The sequence below is a fragment of the Hemiscyllium ocellatum genome, chromosome 23 (assembly GCF_020745735.1).
Source record: "Hemiscyllium ocellatum isolate sHemOce1 chromosome 23, sHemOce1.pat.X.cur, whole genome shotgun sequence".
In the NCBI taxonomy this organism is placed as follows: domain Eukaryota; kingdom Metazoa; phylum Chordata; class Chondrichthyes; order Orectolobiformes; family Hemiscylliidae; genus Hemiscyllium; species Hemiscyllium ocellatum.
Genome location: NC_083423.1, coordinates 38,609,403 through 38,628,138, shown reverse-complemented (window position 1 = coordinate 38,628,138; position 18,736 = coordinate 38,609,403). Strand labels below are relative to the sequence as shown.

Sequence of the window (18,736 nt, the reverse complement as noted above, 5' to 3'; positions counted from 1 at the left end):
GCACGCAATGCCATTTTGAGACAACCTCGGAAGAGCTTGGAATGTTTTTTTGCCAAAAAGAGTTCTGCCATAACTGCCAGCTGATTGGATGCATTCCCCAGAAGTGCAGGGCCAATTACTGAACTATTCTTTGTTGCAAATATCTGATTTAAAACCGGTTCATTTGCTTTTGAAATGTGAGGAAGGTTTTCTTTTAATGCAGATCAATGTTAACATTTCACAGGGGAACATACAATATATTTGTCAATGTGGATGGATCGCAACGATGTGTGGGTACCTATGATAATCATGGTAGCTTTGGTGAGCTGGCATTGATGTATAATACTCCCAGAGCAGCTACAATTGTTGCAACCTCTGATGGAGCACTGTGGGGTCTGGTAAGTGTTCTCCAACTTTTGAATTTTATAAATACAGATAATTCTCCTATATGCCGTAGTTGCATTCCAGTGAAACTTCACTTAATCGAAAATTGCATAATAGAAGTAATGGGGCCTATGGGAAAAGTGACCGTTAGGCGCAGACCAGCAAAAAAAACCACGCACGATTGCTCAAACCCAAAAGTCTAACATAAAATATAGCACAACCTGAATGAAGGTTGAAATCATACTTATTGACGAAACAGAAGTAGATTTAACATAGTGTATTTAAGAATGTAAGAAGGCTGCTCTCTGTACAGTAGCTGTCTCAGAAAACTGCTCTGTCAGCAGCTGGCATCAGCACATGCGCAGATGGCACAAAGACCGGTGCTGACATCATGCATGCACAGAATGGTGCGGAAACTTCAGCGTGGACTTCGGTGCGTGTGCAGAACAGCACAAAGACTGGCACCGACGTCTCACGTGTGTGTAATTAGATACTACAGTGTGGAAACAGGCCATTTGGTCCAACAAATCTCGCCAACCCTCTGAAGAGTAACCCACCCAGACCCATTTCCTTCTGACTAATGCACCTAACACTATAGGCAATTTAGCATGGCAAATTCACCTGACCTGCACATCTTTGGACTGTGAGATGAAATCGTAGCACCTGGAGGAATCCCATGCAGACACGGGGAGGATGTACAAACTCCACACAAGGAGTTGCCCAAGGCTGGAATGGAACCCAGGTCCCTGGCACTGTGAGGCAGCAGTGCTAACCACTGAACCACTGTGCTGCCCAAGAAGTGGATGCCAGCGCATGCGCAGAATGGCATGGACATTAGCACGTGCGCAGAACCAAGTGCGCAAACTAAACCCCACTGGAATCATGCTATTGCCAACAGAGGTAAGCGTTCGTGAAAATACCATTCCCTAATTCTTCAGTAATTCTTGCAGCCAAATCGTGCTGCTGAAACACACGTTATCCCAGAACTACCTATAAATGCATTTTGTGTTATCCAGTCAGTGCTGTTCAAATTAGAAACTAATACATGGCAGGTTGAAAAACTGAAAATCTTTTAACAGTCATCTATCTGAAAGCGCTTACTCACTAAATTGAAACCAGCCCATTAAAATCGAATAAATATTTAAAGATTCTGCTCTAATATTGTCAGATTACTCTACTGGTCCTAAAATGCTCAATATATGGTACAACACTGTTCTGTATTTTTGACATATTTTACACTGAAAATTCTGGTTTTATGGCAACTTAGTATGTTGGGACAGTAGTAGTAGCTTATTGGGTTTTTTTTGCTCTGCTACCCACCCCCTGACTGTAGGAAACTGTGGTAAGTCACTTTTAAGTCACCTTGGTATATCTTCTCCTGGACCCTCTTAAGTATTTAACCTGATGATGCTTCAGCAATGTTTGGTAGGGGGACCAGATTTTTTAGTTAATGCCAGTGGCAGAATGACAACATGTTCAAGTCAAGATAGTGTATGACTTGGAAGTGGCTAGCAAGTCAAATATGAAAACAAAATGATTGTGTATACAGAACCTCTTTATGAGTGCCATTTTAAATAGCAAAATAATAATCTGTGGTTAAAAATGAAATATTTAATGAGTATAACAATAGGAGGGGAAACTATTACTCACTCAAGATACATTACTGTTAAATGACTTCAAATAGATTTAGCTTGTCCACTGGAGAGAATCTGAGGAAAGATAGTAAAAGATGTAGCCAAGTAATGAAAACAGAACAGAGAAATTAGGGACTAGAAAGGATAATGACCATAGTTACAGACACTTGGACTAATGCTGCCTTTGTGTCATGCAAGGATGGCAAGTTACAGTGGGAGAAAGCTAGAATTTTGAGAAAACTAGTGCCATGGCAATCAGATAGTGTTTGGCCCTGTTTTCAATATCAAAACCATTGACTTTTTTCACCTGGAGGGAGTTTCGGAGTAGACTACTGATGTGCACCATCTTGTGGCTAACTTTAGCATTGCTAAAAATCACACAACACCAGGTTATTGTCCAACAGGTTTATTTGGAAACACTAGCTTTTGCAGGGCTGCTCCTTCAGGGAGCTGTGGAAGAGGATCATAAGACATAAGATTTATAGACAAATTCTTGAGATAACTTCAGGTTTTATTTTTTAAAAAGTTACATCTCAGCTCAAACAATGCATTAAAGGTGTGGGGTTAGAGTCTGCCTATATCCCAACCTTGAGTCAAACTGGTTGTATTTTCAAAGTAGGAATTTATAAAATATTATAAAAGTTATGTTAAGAATGTGACTTGAAAAAAGTTCTAAGATTTACATATGAGGGAACTGAGACCTGCAACCCATTCTAAAAGATAAAACACTTAACAGCAATCTAAATTTTTTCAATATGTCATTTCAGCTGCATGACACTGAATCTTTTGCTATAAATTTGGTGTCTTATGATCCTCTTTTATAGCTATTTGGTGAAGGAGCAGCGCTCTGAAAGCTAGCACTTCCAAATAAACCTGTTGGACTATAACTTGGTGTTGTGATTTTTAACTTTGCCCACCCCAGTCCAACATCGGCACCTCCATGTCATGTTTAGCATTGTTGACATAGAGTCATAGAGTTGTACAGCACAGAAACAGACCCTTTGGTCCAATTCATCCAGACATCCTAAATAAATCTTGTCGCATTTGCCAGCATTTGGCCCATATACCTTTAAGCCCATACTATTCATATACCCATTCATATGCCTTTTAGATGTTGTAATTGTCCCAGGCAGCTCATCCCCCACATGTGTATATACACACACACACACACACACACACACACACACCCTCTGTGTGGAAAATTTTCACCTCAGGTCCCTTTCTCTTGTCACCTTAAACCTATACCCTCTAGTTCTGGACTCCCCACCCCAGGGAAAAGACTTTGTCTATTTATCCTATCCATACCCCTCATGATTTTATAAACCTCTATAAGGTCACCACTCAGCCTCTGACGCTCCAGGGAAAAAGACTGCAGTCTATTCCACCTCTCCCTATAGTTCAAATTCTCCAACCCTGGCAACATCCTTGTCAATCTTTGAACCCTTTCAAGTTTCACAACATCCTTCTTCTAGCAGGGAGTCAAGAATTGCACTCTGTTGTGGACGAGGCCAGACCACCCAAAATGTTCTTAAGTAGGCAGCCCTAGACCTAACTTTACAATTTGTTTCAGTAAGTGCACACTGAAAATTACTGGAGTAAGATAGCTAGGTTGACTACTAGATTTTAAAACAGACAAAATGTTGCTCACAGAATTACACAATGAAACAGACAGATCAGAATAAGGAAGCCCCACAGAACTCAACCTATCCAGTGAGACTTAATTATGCTGTTCCGAATACACACAACAGTCCCAATAAGCAAACTCCCTTTAAAAGACAGTATAAATGGAACACATGCTTACAGGTTGAAATTGAAGGGCAGAAAAGAGAGAGACTTTCCACACAGTTTCCTGTTGAATACTGTTCAATATTGAACTAAAACTGCTCAGCTCAGGTCATTTCTGAAATGTGGCCACTTTGGCCTGAAGTCTCATCTGCTTACATATCAACAAAAGGTCTCTCAAAATGCTTTTCATCTTTGAAACAAACCAGACTGATGGGAGTCTGGCCTGGTTTATTGCCCCTCTGAAAATAATCAAGAACGGAGTCTCCTTGAGCCAAGGTACAGCTTTTAAAAACAAAAAGGACTAGCTTTGTGACAACTCCAAGGTCTCTTTGTTCAAATATTCCCAGGACCTTACCATTGAGGCCTGCCCTGATTTGCCTTTCCAAAATGCAGCTTGTTTGGGAAGACCAAGGAAAAATCGCAAGATCATTAGGGGAAAAATTTACTCAATTTTTGCATTTCTGACTGTGTTAGCACATTGTACTCACCTATGTATTTGTTGGTTAAATTTGATTAGAACATTCAAGAAAGAAGAGTTTGCACATTAATGAAAATGAAAATAATTCTGCTATTTAAGTTGGTTGCATAAATTTTTAACGAGATACAATTTTTCTAGGATAGGACAACCTTTCGTAGAATTATTGTCAAAAACAATGCCAGAAAGAGGAAATTGTATGAAGAATTTGTCAAGTCACTGCCACTTCTAAAATCATTAGAAGTAAGTATTATTTTTCATTGAATCAATCTCTGTAAATGTGCCAATGAATTATGATAAAAACGGAAAGTGCTGGAGAAGCTCAATGGGCCTGGCAGCATCTGAAGAGAGAAAAATAGAGTTAACATTTTGAACCTGGTGACCTTCCATCAGAAGTGAAAGCAGCTGGGAAAGGATGGTATTTATGTTGATGATGGGGGTGAGGTTGTGGCTGAGAGAGAGTGGTTCAGGAGAGGACAAAGGAGTGAGTTGTATAGATTGAGACAGCACTCGGACAGAGAGGAATAAATGGAAGCAGACTGAGGAATTACTGATAATAAGTAAGCTGGGAAAGAAGTAAATTCTGGCTGCTAATGGGAAGTGTGAATGGTTAAAAATGTGTTGGCTGTGCTGGGAATAGAACAGGGCCTGGGATATGGGGTAGGTAGCAAACATGGAGGTAGCTTTCAAGCTCAGTGTTTACTCCTGAGGGCTGTCAGGTATCTTGGCAGAAGATGAGATGGTGTTTATCAGTCTTGCTTTGAGCTTGAGGCCAAGTGTTGGATAGCAATATGTGGTGAGTTAAAATGGCAGGCAACTGAAAACTGTTATTTTTACAGACAACAGAACTGTTCGGCAATGCAATCTCCGAGTCTGCATTTCATCTTTGCAATGTACATTGTAAGCAGCAAATCCAGTAGGTTAGACTGCATGAAGTGCAGGTAAATTGCTACTTAACTTGGAAGGTTTGTTTGGGGCCTTGGATGGTGAGGATGAGGTAAACGGGCAAGTGTTGCACCTTCTGTGAAGGCCAAGGGGGTATGAGGAGCTGTTGGGAGTAGGGGAGGAGTTGGCAAGGCCGTGTTGGTGAGAAGAATCCCTGCAGAGTGGGACTGACAAGGGAGGGGCAAGAAGGGGAATATCTGTCTGGAGGTGGTGGAAAGGATCTTTTGTATGTAGAGGTTGGTGGAGTGAAAAATAAGGACAAGGGGCACCCTGTTGTTGTGGGAGGGAAAGGAAGGGAAGGGGTGAGGGGTGAAGTACAGGACATGGGTTGGATATAACTGACAGCCCTGTTAGTCAAAAGTGAGGACTGCAGATGCTGAAAACCAGAGTTTAGATCAGAGTGGTGCTGGAAAAACATAGCAGGTCAAGCAGCATCTGAGGAGCAGAAAAATCAACGTTTCAGGCAAAAGCCCTTCATCTGACAGCCCTGTTAGCCACAGTTGACTCCCACAGTTACCTTGAATATAAATCTTCAAGTTTTCCTTTCTAGGGATATGCTGGCCACTAATGTCCATGGCACATCCATGGACTCACAATTCATTTAACCACATATCTTCCCAGCCCTGCTCCCATCATCAGCACAATTCCCACCATTTTCCAGCTATTTTCAGTTCTAAAGAAGGCTGACCAGACTTTTGAGTGCTCGCTCTGTTCTTCTCTCCACAGATGTTGCACATTTGCTGAGTTTCTCCGGCACATCTGTTTTTGTTTCAAATCTCCGGTACTGTAGTTCTTTGCTTAGTTATATCAGTCAATTGTCTTTTGGATAACGTATTGAAACTAAAATTTTGTCCTTTTGAACTCAAAATTGTTTTTTTTAAATATATATATAAGTCATGTAAATTGATATGGCTGAGAAATTTGAGTTTCCCAGAACTCAGCTTTGTTTCAGATTATGCATTTCTTGATATAAATACTGAGAATGGATTGATGGAATTAATATTTATTATCTGCAAATTTCTTTCAGAAACCTATTGAGCAAATGGACTTGTGGTCAAAACTAATCCAAGACTAAAAATGGATAATAGCAGGTTCTGGCAGCCTGTGCAGAGAAAAAAGTAGAGTTAATATTTCAGGTCTACGACCTTTCATCAGAACCAGGAAAGAGTCACAGGCCTGAAGTATTTACTCTGTTTCTGTCCACGGATGCTGCCAAAACCTGGTAGTTCCAACACTTTTTTTTTTCTCTTTTTTTTGTTTCAGATTTCCAGCATCTGCAGTATTCTACATTTCAAACTTGTTCATACTTGTGTGAAACTTTGCAACCAATAACCAATTGATTGTTTCAAATCCCAAGCTAGGGGAACGAATGAAGGTTGTTGATGTATTTGGAACCAAAACGTACCAGGATGAAGAGCGAATAATTGCTCAGGTGCATCATCTTCTTTCTTTTGTTTCTGTTGCATTGAATTTGATTCTTGTGGCTTCAAAAGTGTAGAAATTTCAAAACATTGATGTCTGTTTCACTGGGTAAAATATATTTGCATAAATAATGGTTCATGGTTTTCAGTTTTGAATGGTTGAAGCATTTTGACCCAAAGTTAATGTTATTACTTACTTATATAAAAAAAAGGTAGCTTTAATTTACTGCAAGTGTAAAATGAGCATTTTGGTAAGACAAATAAGGGAGTCTCTGTGAACTAAATGCAGTTTTCATGGGGTTAAATGTCCCCAGTCATCATAACTAGCAGGATAGATTGAGAAAAGTATTTTGTTGGAGCGAGATTCTTCCTTGTGATAAAGAAATGAGTTGGGAAGAAAGGACATTGTGAAAACTTTTTTATGAAAGATAATTATACCTCTGGAATTTTGTATTATTTTTGGTCACCATGCTTCAGGAAGTGTGCTGAGGCCTTAGGAAGGATGGGGTTCCCCACGGATCAGTGGGACCCTTGCTGTTTGTGGTATGTATAAAGAATTTAGACTTGATCAGTAAGTTCATAGTTCAACCTATTACTGGGTTTGAACAGTAAGTTCATAGTTCAAAATTGGTGGGAAGGTAATCATTGAGGATACACTTCGATTACAGGAGAATACAGACCAGCTGAACAGATGAGCTGATCAGTAGCAAATGGAATGCAACCCATGTATGTGTGAGGTGATACACTTAGGTAGGACAAAACAGGGCAAGAATAAAAAGTGGGACTCTGGGAAGTACTAAGGATCAGAAGGACCTTGTTGGGCATGTTCATCAGTCTATTAAGGTCACAGGACAGGTAGATAAAGTGGTTAAGAAGTCATATGGGATGCTTGCCTTCATTAACTGTGGCAAAGAGTTTAAGAACAGGGAACGTAGGGTGAAATTGTATACCAAGTTGGTTAGACTACCGTGACAGTATTGTATGCGGTTCAGGAATCCACATTATTAGAGGGATATGATTGCATTGGAGAGGTGCACACAATATTTACCAGGATGTTGCCTGGGCTGGAGTGTTTTAACTGTGAAGACAAATTGGGTAGTCTGGGGTTATTTTCTTGGAGTAGAAGAAACTGAGGGAAAACTTAATTGGGATATATAAAGTTGAGGGGTAGACTGAAAGAAGTTTACCCTTTGGCAGAGGGTTCAATGACCAGGAGGCGTAGATTTAACATAAAGGGCAGAAGGTTTCGTGAGGGAATTTTTCTTGGCTGAAAGTGATAGGAGTCTGGAACTCACTGCTGACCAAGGCAGAAACTGTCAACATTTTAAGAAGTGTTTTGGAAGAGCTCTTGGGATGCAAAGGCTTTCAAGGCTACAGGCCAAGAGCTGAAAAATGGGATTAGAATATTAAGTGGTTGTTGTTGACTGGTGCATATTCAATGGACTGAAGAGTTTTTTGCTGTTCTTTAGACGTCTGTGACTCTCTTTGAAGAATGGTACCAAGAATCAGAAATGTCAGTTATTTGGATGCACCGAAGAAGCTAGAGCAGAGAAGGTTAGAGTTCGAGGATAAGGAGTAGCAGCTTCTAAACACAGATGACCAGAAATTACTTACCACAGAGTTATGAATCTGTGGAATTCACTCCTCAGCACCAGGACACTGAGGAGTGATTTATCAAGGACAGACATTTTTAATTGGTAATAGGTTGATTATGGAGAACAAGCAGGAAAGTGGAGTTGAAGCAGAGATGAGATCAGCCATTATCTCATCAAATGGCAGAAAGGTCTGCATTGACTACTCTTCCTGTCTCATGTTCTAAAGGCCGTTCAATCCAGTTATTCACAATGATGAAGGTAAATAAGGAAAAGCTGTCCAGCGACAGAAAGGACAGGAACTAAAGGGCGCAGACTCAAGGTGATTTGTTGAAAGAGTGACATGAGGTTGTTTTTAAAACCACATTGCTGTGTTCTGGAATGCAAAGCTTCAAGTTACTAAGTTTCAAAAAGAAAATTGGATAAATATTTAATGAGAAAGCATTAAAAAGGCCTCTGGGAAAGAGGAGGGGAGCGGGATTAACTGGACAATTCTACCAAAGCCTAAGCATTGAAAAGATGAGCCAAATGGCAGCCTTCTGTGCTATATCATTCAACATCTCTCTCATATAAATACAATGGTGACAGCAATAAATTTGTGGTATTATAGCTATTAATTACTCACTAAAGCTATGAAAGCTACGAGCCAATCAATACAGGCTCCATTTCAGGTAAATTTAGTTTATTCATGTTGCAGTCTGTATGATTAAAGCTATGACTGTAACGCAATTCCAGTTGTAACATGTAAATGCACTGGGCCCTCGCTTTGCCACGCCTGAATTCTGCTGTACTTTCCTCTGTCCCTGTCTTGTTTCATTTTGTTCTGTGTTGCTTCTCTCTTTTTGGCTAATTGTCTTCTATCCTCCTGTGGGCAGGAGGATAGAACACAATTAGCACTTGAGCAGAAGGCTGAATTACAAGCAGCAACCTCAAGGTTCAGATGGAAGTTCAAAGGGTTTGGTAAATGGATAGGTTAGAGGTAATCTTATCCATTCGGTAAATGGTGTCAGAAGCAGTGGTACAGTGACTCCCATATTGGCTAAGTTTAGAGAAACAACATTTGACTGAACCATATTCACATGGTGGGTAGTGGAGGAGAGAGACACATAGGAAGAGTCTGATACTCCTGGTTAAATAGCCTTCTCTGGGCTTGTAGTTTGTTTGGAGAATAGGGACAAGCATGCTCAGCCTTCATGATTCAAGGTCATTGTTGCTCCAGTGCAAGGTCTCCTGTTAATGGTCATTAAATTTTGCAAGAAAACTGCCACAGTGGCAGAATGCAATCAAAATCAATGTAATTGACTTTCATAGAATCATGGAATCCCTATTGTACAGAAAGAGGCCATTCGGCCCAACAAGTCTGCACCGTTCCTTTGAAGAGTATTCTACTCAGACCCATTCACCCCATCCCCATAAACCCATATGGAGTTTTTGCCATGGAAAACCCACCTAACCTGCACATCTCTGGACACTACAGGGCAATGTTTAGCAGGTCAATCCAACTAACCTATGCATCTTTCGACTATGGAAGGAAACAGGAGCACCTGAAGGAAATGAACGCAGACTCTGGGAGAATGTGCAAACTCAACACAGTCACCCAAGACTGGGATTGAACCTGGGTTCCTGGCCCTGTGAGGCTGAAGTGCTAACCACTGAGCCACTGTGTCACCCCAAATATTTTTGTTAGTTTTCTGAACAATTATGACACCAGGTTGATGTTCATTTCTGCCTTCCAGCTGCATTGCTCCTTCCAAAGTCTCTTGACCCTTAACTTTGGGATTCACAATGTTGGAGGACCCAACTGATGGAGGACAGCAGCAATGACCTTGCCTCCTTGCACAGGAGGAGAATGGGTATCTAAACCCAGCAGCACTATTATATTAATCTTTCAGGACCACAGAGTGAAAGATGAGTTGTTCCCAGTGCACGAGATGAAAAGGTGGGTCTTCGTGAGTTGAACAGCATTGTCAGACCACGGGGAAACTGGACTCCGATCCCTCTGTGGTACAGTAAATCATTTGTTTTCATTTATTCACTCCACTGTCTCCTTCCATATATCAATGCCCACTTGTGTTTCTTTGCTTGCAACATCTAATGTTTGACTATCACTGGGAATTGGTTCTTCTCATTCATCCTTGATCTTATGTAGCGCATCAAAACTATTTAAAATAGAGTAGCAGCTTTGTAAAAGCTGTGACTCTTTTGGTTCCTTTATTTAAACGAGCTGACTTAATCGGATTCGGTGAAGTTGGAGCCAGATTTTCCATTCCCAAGTTCGATTAATGCAACCTATCCTCAGCATTATTATTTTTTCAATGATGGCTTGGTGTCTAATTACCTGAAGTTTCTCTCAATTTGACATGGCAAGTAAACTTTCTAAAACCTATTAACACAACTATATAGTGATAGCAATAACAAGTTGTGTAAATAAACAAATGGGGCTAAAGGCAAGTAAGCCCCTGATTCAAATGGCTTGTTTCCTAGGATCCTAAAAGAGGTAGCTACAGAGATAGTGAATGCCTCAGTTGTAATTTCAGATAATGCCTTGAGATTCTGTAGAAGTAGCAGAGGTTTGGAAAACCGCCACTGTAATAGTCCTACTCAAAAAGAAGAGAGGCAAAAATTGGAAAACTATAGACCAATTAGCCGAACATCTATTGTTGGAAAAGTATTGGACTGAACAATTAAGGAAGTAATAGCAGAACATTTAGAAAAACATAATCTAATCCAACAGCTTCAACATGGCTTCACAAAAGGGAAGTCGTGTCTGATTAATTTATTAGACTTTTTTTGATGGGATCTCAAACAGAATAGATGAAGGGGAACCAGTAGATGTGTTAAGTTAGGTCTTTCAGAAGGTATTTGACAAGGGACTTCACAAAAGGTAAGTCATATTATAACAGCCCATTGTAGTGGAGGTAGTACATTGGCCTGGATAGAGAATTATCTCATGCGTATAAAACAGTCGGTGCGATTAAGAGTTTCTTTTTCAGGTTGGTAATCTGTGACCGGGGGATTCCATCGAAATCAGTGCTGGGGCCACAACTGTTTACAATATATTAATGTCCTAGAGGAAGGAAGCAAATATACTGTAGCCAAATTTGCAGATGACACAAAAATAGATGAAAAGACAGGCTGAGAGTTGGATACAAACAGGTTACAAGAGATAAAAATCACACAACACCAGGTTATAGTCCAACAGGTTTAATTGGAAGCACACTAGCTTTTGGAGCACTGTCACAGTAAACCTGAGAGTGTCACTTTTTAAAAAAAGTTTTGTGATTTACATATGAAAGAAGTGAAACTATCATGGTCATTCAACAGATGAGAGACTTAACAAACAATCAAGGTATTTTTCAATGTACAATTTCAGTTACGTCACACTGTAAACTTTTGCTATAAATTCTGTGTCTTACGATTGTGTACTCCACAACCACCTGATGAAGGAGCAGTGCTCTGAAAGCTAGTGCTTCCAATTAAACCTGTTGGACTATAACCTGGTGTTGTGTGATTTTCAACTTTGTATACCCCAGTCCAACACCAGCATCTCCAAATCAAGGTTACAGAGAAATATTGATAGGTTAAGTAAGTGGGCGATGGATTATGATGTGGATAAATGTGAAGTTTATTTTAGAAAAGAGAGCAAAGGAACAGTATTATTTAAATTGAGGAAAAAACTCAAAACGCTGCAAAACAAAGGGTGTTAGGGGTATCTTACATGAAACATGGAAAGCCAGCACACGGGTGCAGCAGGTAATCGGGAAGGCCAATGGACTATTGGCTCTTATTTCAAAGGGGTTGGAGTATAAGAGTGGCAAAGTCTTAATGCAATTGTACAAAGTGCTGGTGAGACCATTCTTGGAGTAACATGAGTGGTTTTGGTTCCTTAAGGCAAAATATAATTTCAGTGGAAGAAATTCAGAGAAGGTTCATGAAGATGCTCCCAGTCCCAGAACAAAGATTAAGCAGGTTGGGAGTCTATTGACTGGACTTTCGAAGGATGAGAGGTGATTTCTCATTGATATGTAAAGGATTCTTAAGGGCTTCAACACAGTAAATGCTGAGAGGATATTTTCCTTTATGGGAGAGCCTAGTACCAAAGGACACAGTCTCAGAAGAAAGGGGCACCAATTTAAGACTGAAGTGAGGAGATGAGTCTTTGTAACTCCTTGCCACAAAGAGCTACATGAGTAGAGTCCTAATGTATATTTAAGGCTGATCATCGAGGGGAATCAAGGGTTACAGGGAAAAGGCAGGAAAATGGATGTGAGCAATGTTGGATCAGCCATGATCATAGTGAATGGTGGAGCAGGCTCAGGGGGCTGAAAGAAGTACTCATTTCTTGTTCTTTTTCTTGTGATCCTTGGGTGTAGCACTTTTTGAAGGTCATGAATCATCCCAAGCACAGGTGTATTATATACCAAATTTAACATGTTCACATAAGGAAATATTGGCTTAGATAACCAAACACTTGATCAGAATTTAAGGAATTGTCTTAAAGGAAGGAAATGAGGTAGAAATGCTCCACTGCCTAGAACTTTAATTGATTCTTGACTATGTGTACAGTGCTGCTACTAATATATAGTACATTGCACAGCAATGAACAGGAGGCTGAACTTTAGAGCTTCTGTATTAGATATCCATCATGACCGCAGCAGTTTCCACTGGTGGGGTAAAGGACATTCTGTGATACTGTATCAGTTTTCATGTACGTCAGTGTGAGGTTTAATACTCCTCCTTCCTTGGTTTGCTGTTAAAGTTGTTCATTGTCATGTAAAAGTAGCGTCATGCAAACTAGATTGTTTAAGTCCATTTTCACATGTGTTTCTCTGTGGAGGGAATAAAAGTCTTGTGTCTGGATGTGCAACAGATCGGGTAAGGGATGATAGGGCACTGTTTACATTGCAGCTATGAAGTTGGCAACGGATAGATCTAGCAGAACATTATATTGGCATGATGAATTAGTGGAGCTCTGCCTGATGAATGAATAGTCACTGAAATAGAAGTGCTAGCTAATAGATAATAGCAATGCCCATTACAGAGGGACCAGTTCACATTTTCATGGATTGTAATTCCATTAGCAGATAATTCACTTGTTTTGGAAGTATCGAGTGCAGTTTGGCTATGGTGTTGGTGTCATTGGTGGTGAAAAGTCGTCCTGCTATTTCATTACATTTAGTTTAAAAGGAGCTGGTCGTCATCATCAGCTTCTACCAACCAGGTTCTTGCTGTCCATCTCTGGTGGATAGACATGTATCATCATAAAAGGTAGTCAATCTGATAGCTGTGTTTCCTTCAATTCTGTGTGGCCCAGTTATGGTATTGAAAATTCAAGTGCCTTGTTCATCTTCCCTTTTGCAGCGTTTTTTTAGAGTAGTTCATCGCACTTCCTTTGTCAACCCTTAGAGATCCATTGGACGACTGCTATAAATGATTTGAATGTGAGCATAAGGGGTACAGTCAGTAAATTTGCAGATGACACCAAAATTGGAGGTGTAGTGGACAGTGAAGGACAATGGGATCTTGAACAATGGGCCAGTGGGCTGAGGAGTAACAGATGGAGTTTAATTTAGATCACTGTGAAGTGCTGCATTTAGAAAGGCGAATCAGGGCAGGACTTATGCACTTAATGGTAAGGTCCTGGGGAGTATTGCTGAACCAAGAGACCTTGGAGTGCAGGTTCATAGCTCCTTGAAACCAGGTAGATAGTATAGTGAAGGAGGCATTTGGTATGCTTTACTTTATTAATCAGAGCATTGAGTATCAGAGTTGGGAGGCCATATTGCAACTGAACAGGACGTTGGTTAGGCTTTTGGAATAAGCGTGCAATTCTCATCTCCCTCCTTTTGGCAGGACATTGTGAAACTTGAAAGGGCTCAGAAAAGGTTTGGAGGGTTTGAGCGATAGGGCGAGGCTGAATAGACTGGGGTTGTTTTCCCTGGAGCATTGGAGGCTGCTGAGTGACCTTTATAGAGATTTATAAAATCATGAGGGGCATAGATAGGATAAATAGACAAGGCATTTTCCATGAGGTGGGGAGTCCAGAACTAGAGGGCATAGGTTTAGGATGAGAGTGGAAAAATTTAAAAGGGACCTAAAGGGCAACTTTTTCATGCAAAGGGTAGTGTGTGTATGGAATGAGCTGCCAAAGGAAGTGGTGGATGCTGGTTCAATTACAGTATTTAAAAGACATCTGGATGGGGATATGAATAGCGGGATATGGGCAAAATGCTGTCAGATGGGACTAGATTAGGTTAGGATATCTGGTTAGCATGGACAAATTGGATCAAACGGTCTGTTGCTGTGCTGTATACCTCTATGACTCTGTACATCTGTAAATTGCTGCTTTCACTCATTCCCCTCCTTTTCACACATGCTTTTTTTCACCACCCCCCCCAACAAAAAAAGTATCCTAGTTGAACATGACTGGATCATACTCAGAAATTACAAATTGAAGCATCTATTCAAGATTTAATCACGTGTATTACCAGAAAGTTAGAACAGTGGGTAGCTGTCCTTTCCAGTAATTTTGCTGTGTTTATTATGAGCGAACTGTGATACTTCCTTGCGTCCATCCAATGAAAAAAGCCAAATCTTTTTTGCATATATTGCAAACTTCATTACCTTCCACTGATGCTACTTATGTGTCAGAGTTACTTGTGCCATATAATTTACCAAAATAGATCTCAGGATGAGTGAGTTTCTGGCATTAAGAATCTACTGATGACAGTTGCACTATTGTCATTTGTTAGAAAAAGCCATTCAGTTCACTAATGAACTTTAGGAAAGGTAACTGTCATCCTTACTTGGTCTAGTTTACATGTGACTCAGCACCCACAGCAATGTGGTTGACTGTGAGCATTAGGAATAGGCAATAAACGTCAACATCCTGCAAATTTTTTAAAAAATTAGCTACAAGGATAGACAGTGGGAACTGAGTTTGTTTTCCTTGAAACAAAGTAGTTTTGAGGGGAGTTCTGATTTGAGATGTGCAAGATTGGTAGATTTAGATAAGTTAGGCAAAGGCTGTTCCCAGTAGCTGATGGCACACAGACTTGGAACAGTGATTTAAAGTTTTGTATCGGAAATACAGAGTGCATGTTAGACTACTTTATGCATTGGTAATAACTTGGAACATTTTGTTGCAAGTGGGGGTCATTAGGTCACAAAAGGAAATTGCATAGGCACTTGAGAAGACAATGTGCAAAACTGATTGAGCTAAATGGCCTCCTGTGCTGTAATAATTTTAATCCTCTAATTTTCAACTCTTAAACTTATTGTTTCACTATTCATAAATTTGACTTTTTCTCATCCTTCAGGGAGACAAAGCTGATTGTTTTTATATTGTAGAATCTGGAGAAGTTCGGATAACTATGAAACACAAGGTAAACACAATTCATCAGTTTGTTTTTTAGAAAGATAAATTAAAGTTTTAATTGCACAGTATATTTTTATACTCCAAATCTGCAATGTTGTTTGTTCACTTCACCCATATTCATTTGGTACGTTCTATTTGATTGTAAGTTGGTCAACACTTGTACATGAATGTAGGTATAGTCTAGGTTTCTTCCATTTACTTCCCTTTCCTTCAGGCTGCCCTTTAACTCAGAGGAAAGCCTGCTTCAACACAAAATTTCTTTTCACAGATTAATGATTGTACAGCATAGAAACAGACCATTTGGACCAACCAATCCCAGACTAAACTAGTCCCACCTGTCTGCTCTGGCCCATATCCCTCCAGAGCGTTTCCATTCATGTTTCTACCCAAATGTCTTTTAAACGTTGTAATTGTGCCTGCATGCAACACTTCCTCAAAATTCATTGCACACGCGAATCACCCTGTGTTAAAAATGTGCCCCATATTCTTGAAATTCTTCTTCCAAGGTAAAGGACAACTACTATTAACTCTATCCATACCTCTCATTATTTTATAAACTTCTGTCAGATTGCCTCTCAACCACCTCCACTCCAGTGAAAAAAGGTTCCAGTCTATCAAGTCTTTCCTTGTAACTCAAACCTTCCATAGCCAGCAACATCCTGGTAAATCTCCAGCTTAATAATATCCATCCTATGACAGGGCCACCAGAACTTGGCACATCATTCCAGAAGAGGCCTCACCAATCTCATGGCCAACCTCAACATGACTTCTGAAATACTATGCTAAAAGTACTGAGCAATGAAAGCAAATATGTCAAATGTCTTTTTAACCACCCTCCCTATATTTGATGCAAACTTCAAATAATTATATGCATGCACCCAAGTCCCTCTGTTCTATAACACTATCTAAATCGAGAGTGTGTTGCTGAAAAAGCACAGCAGGTCAGGCAGCATCCAACGAGCAGGAGAATCGACGTTTCGGGCCGGAGCACTTCATCAGGAATCACTATGTAAGGCCCTAACATGAATTGTATAAGCTCTACCCTTGTTTATTATACAAAAATGCAATATCTCGGATTTTTCTAGATTGAACTCCATCTGTCATCTTTCAGCCCATTGTACTTTTAGAAAGCCTTCTTCACTCTGTACTGTACCACCATTTTTGGTGTTGTCTGCAAACTTACTAACCATGTCTTCTATATTCTCATCCAAATCATTTAAATAAATGACAAACAAAAGAGGACTCAGAAGCAAACCCTGTGGAACACTGCTGGTTACAGTCCATAGTCTGTAAAGTAACCCACCATTATTCTGTCTCCTGCCATTAAGCCAATTATGTATCCAATTGGCAAGCTCACCCTGAATTCCAAGTGTTCTCACTTTACTAATTAGTCTACCACGTGGAACTTGGTCAAAGGCTTTACTAAAATCTAAATGAACAATATCTACAGCTCTGCCATCTTCAATGATTTTGGTAACTTCCTCAAAAAACTCAATCAAGTTTATGAGACACTATTTTCCTTACACAAAACCATGCTGACTGTCCCTAATCAATTTTTGTCTCTCTAAACATCCATTAAAATACCCACATTAATGTTGATGCAAATTAGCAGATGATCAAGAAACATAGTGGATGTAAGATTTCACTTGGGCATGCTAATTCTAAAACAGTTTCAGATTTAAAATTCACCCCGACTATGAATATTCTGGATCTATCATCACTATCCCTTGCCAAATACTTTGTTTTAACGATGGAAAGTGTAGTTATTTTCAGATGCTTGGAAAACAACTGAGTGCTTCGCTTTATTTGAAGTTTAGGTTCCATTTGTTTCAACAGTTTTTTTTGACTAAATATTCATTTGAAAATTTCTGTACTGAGTATTTATTGAACATGATTTGAAGTAGGCAGAATGGTTGTAGCACATTTGTTGTGAGAATGTTTTTCTTACCAAACATATAATCTAGGTATTCTGGAGAAGTGAATGAATGCTTTCTTTTTCCCATCTGGAAATACCTTCCTGCTAATGCCCTGCAGAAGGAATTCACATGATCGTTACTGTATATTGTGTAATATCCCAGAATAGAAATTTGGATGTCAAATAGAGTCATAGAGATGTACAGCTTGGAAACAGAACCTTCGGTCCAACCTGTCCATGCCGACCAGATATCCCAACCCAATCTAGTCCCACCTGCCAGCACTCGGCCCACATCCCTCCAAACCCTTCCTATTCATATACCCATCCAAATGCCTCTTAAATGATGCAATTGTACCAGTCTTCATCATTTCCTCTGGTAGCTCATTCCATACACGTACCACCCTCTGTGTGAAAAAGTTGCCCCGTAGATCTTTTTTATATCTTTCTTCTCTCACCCTAAACCTATGTCCTCTAGTTCTGGATTCCTCCACCCTAGCGAAAAGACTTTGCCTATTTACCGTATCCATGCCCCTCATAATTTTCTAAACATCTATAATGTCACCGCACAGCCTCCGACACTCCAGGGAAAATAGCCCCAGCCTGTTCAGCCTCTCACTATAGCTTAAATCCTCCAACCCTGGCAACACCCTTGTAAATCTTTTCTGAACCCTTTCAAATTTCACAACATCTCTCCGATAGGAAGGAGACCAGAATTGCACGCAATATTCCAACAGTGGTCTAACCAATGTCCTGTACAGCCGCAACATGACCTCCCAATTCCTCTACTCAATAATCTGACCAATAAAGGAAAGCATACCAAACACGTTCTTCACTATCTCATCTACCTTCACTATCCTATCTACCTCCACTTTCAAGGAGCTATGAACCTGCACTCCAAGGTCTCTTTGTTCAGCAACACTCCCTCGGACCTGACCATTAAGTGTATAAGTCCAGCTAAGATCTGCTTTCCCAAGATCTGCATTTATTTGAATTAAACTCCATCTGCCACTTCTCAGCCCATTGGCCCATGTGGTCCAGATCCTGTTGTAATCTGAGGTAACCTTCTTTGCTGTCCATTACACCTCCAATTTTGGTGTCATCTGCAAACTTATTAACTGTACCTCTTATGCTTGCATCCAAATCATTTAAGGACATGGTGAAAAGTAGAGGGCCCAGCACAGATCCTGGTGCCACTCCAATGGTCACAGGCCTCCAGTCTGAAAAACAA

General features: G+C 40.1%; 1 protein-coding gene across 2 annotated transcripts in view; it reads left to right on the top strand.

Annotated features, from left to right (window-relative positions):
• LOC132826747 (cAMP-dependent protein kinase type II-beta regulatory subunit) overlaps positions 1-18,736 on the top strand; it is a 122,666-nt gene that overhangs the window by 88,527 nt on the left and 15,403 nt on the right. For both annotated transcript variants that reach the window (XM_060842902.1, XM_060842901.1), the window contains 4 exons: positions 224-377; positions 4,399-4,500; positions 6,560-6,634; positions 15,535-15,600. In XM_060842902.1, the coding sequence (XP_060698885.1) occupies positions 224-377; positions 4,399-4,500; positions 6,560-6,634; positions 15,535-15,600 (397 nt within the window). The remainder of the gene's footprint in view (positions 1-223; positions 378-4,398; positions 4,501-6,559; positions 6,635-15,534; positions 15,601-18,736) is intronic.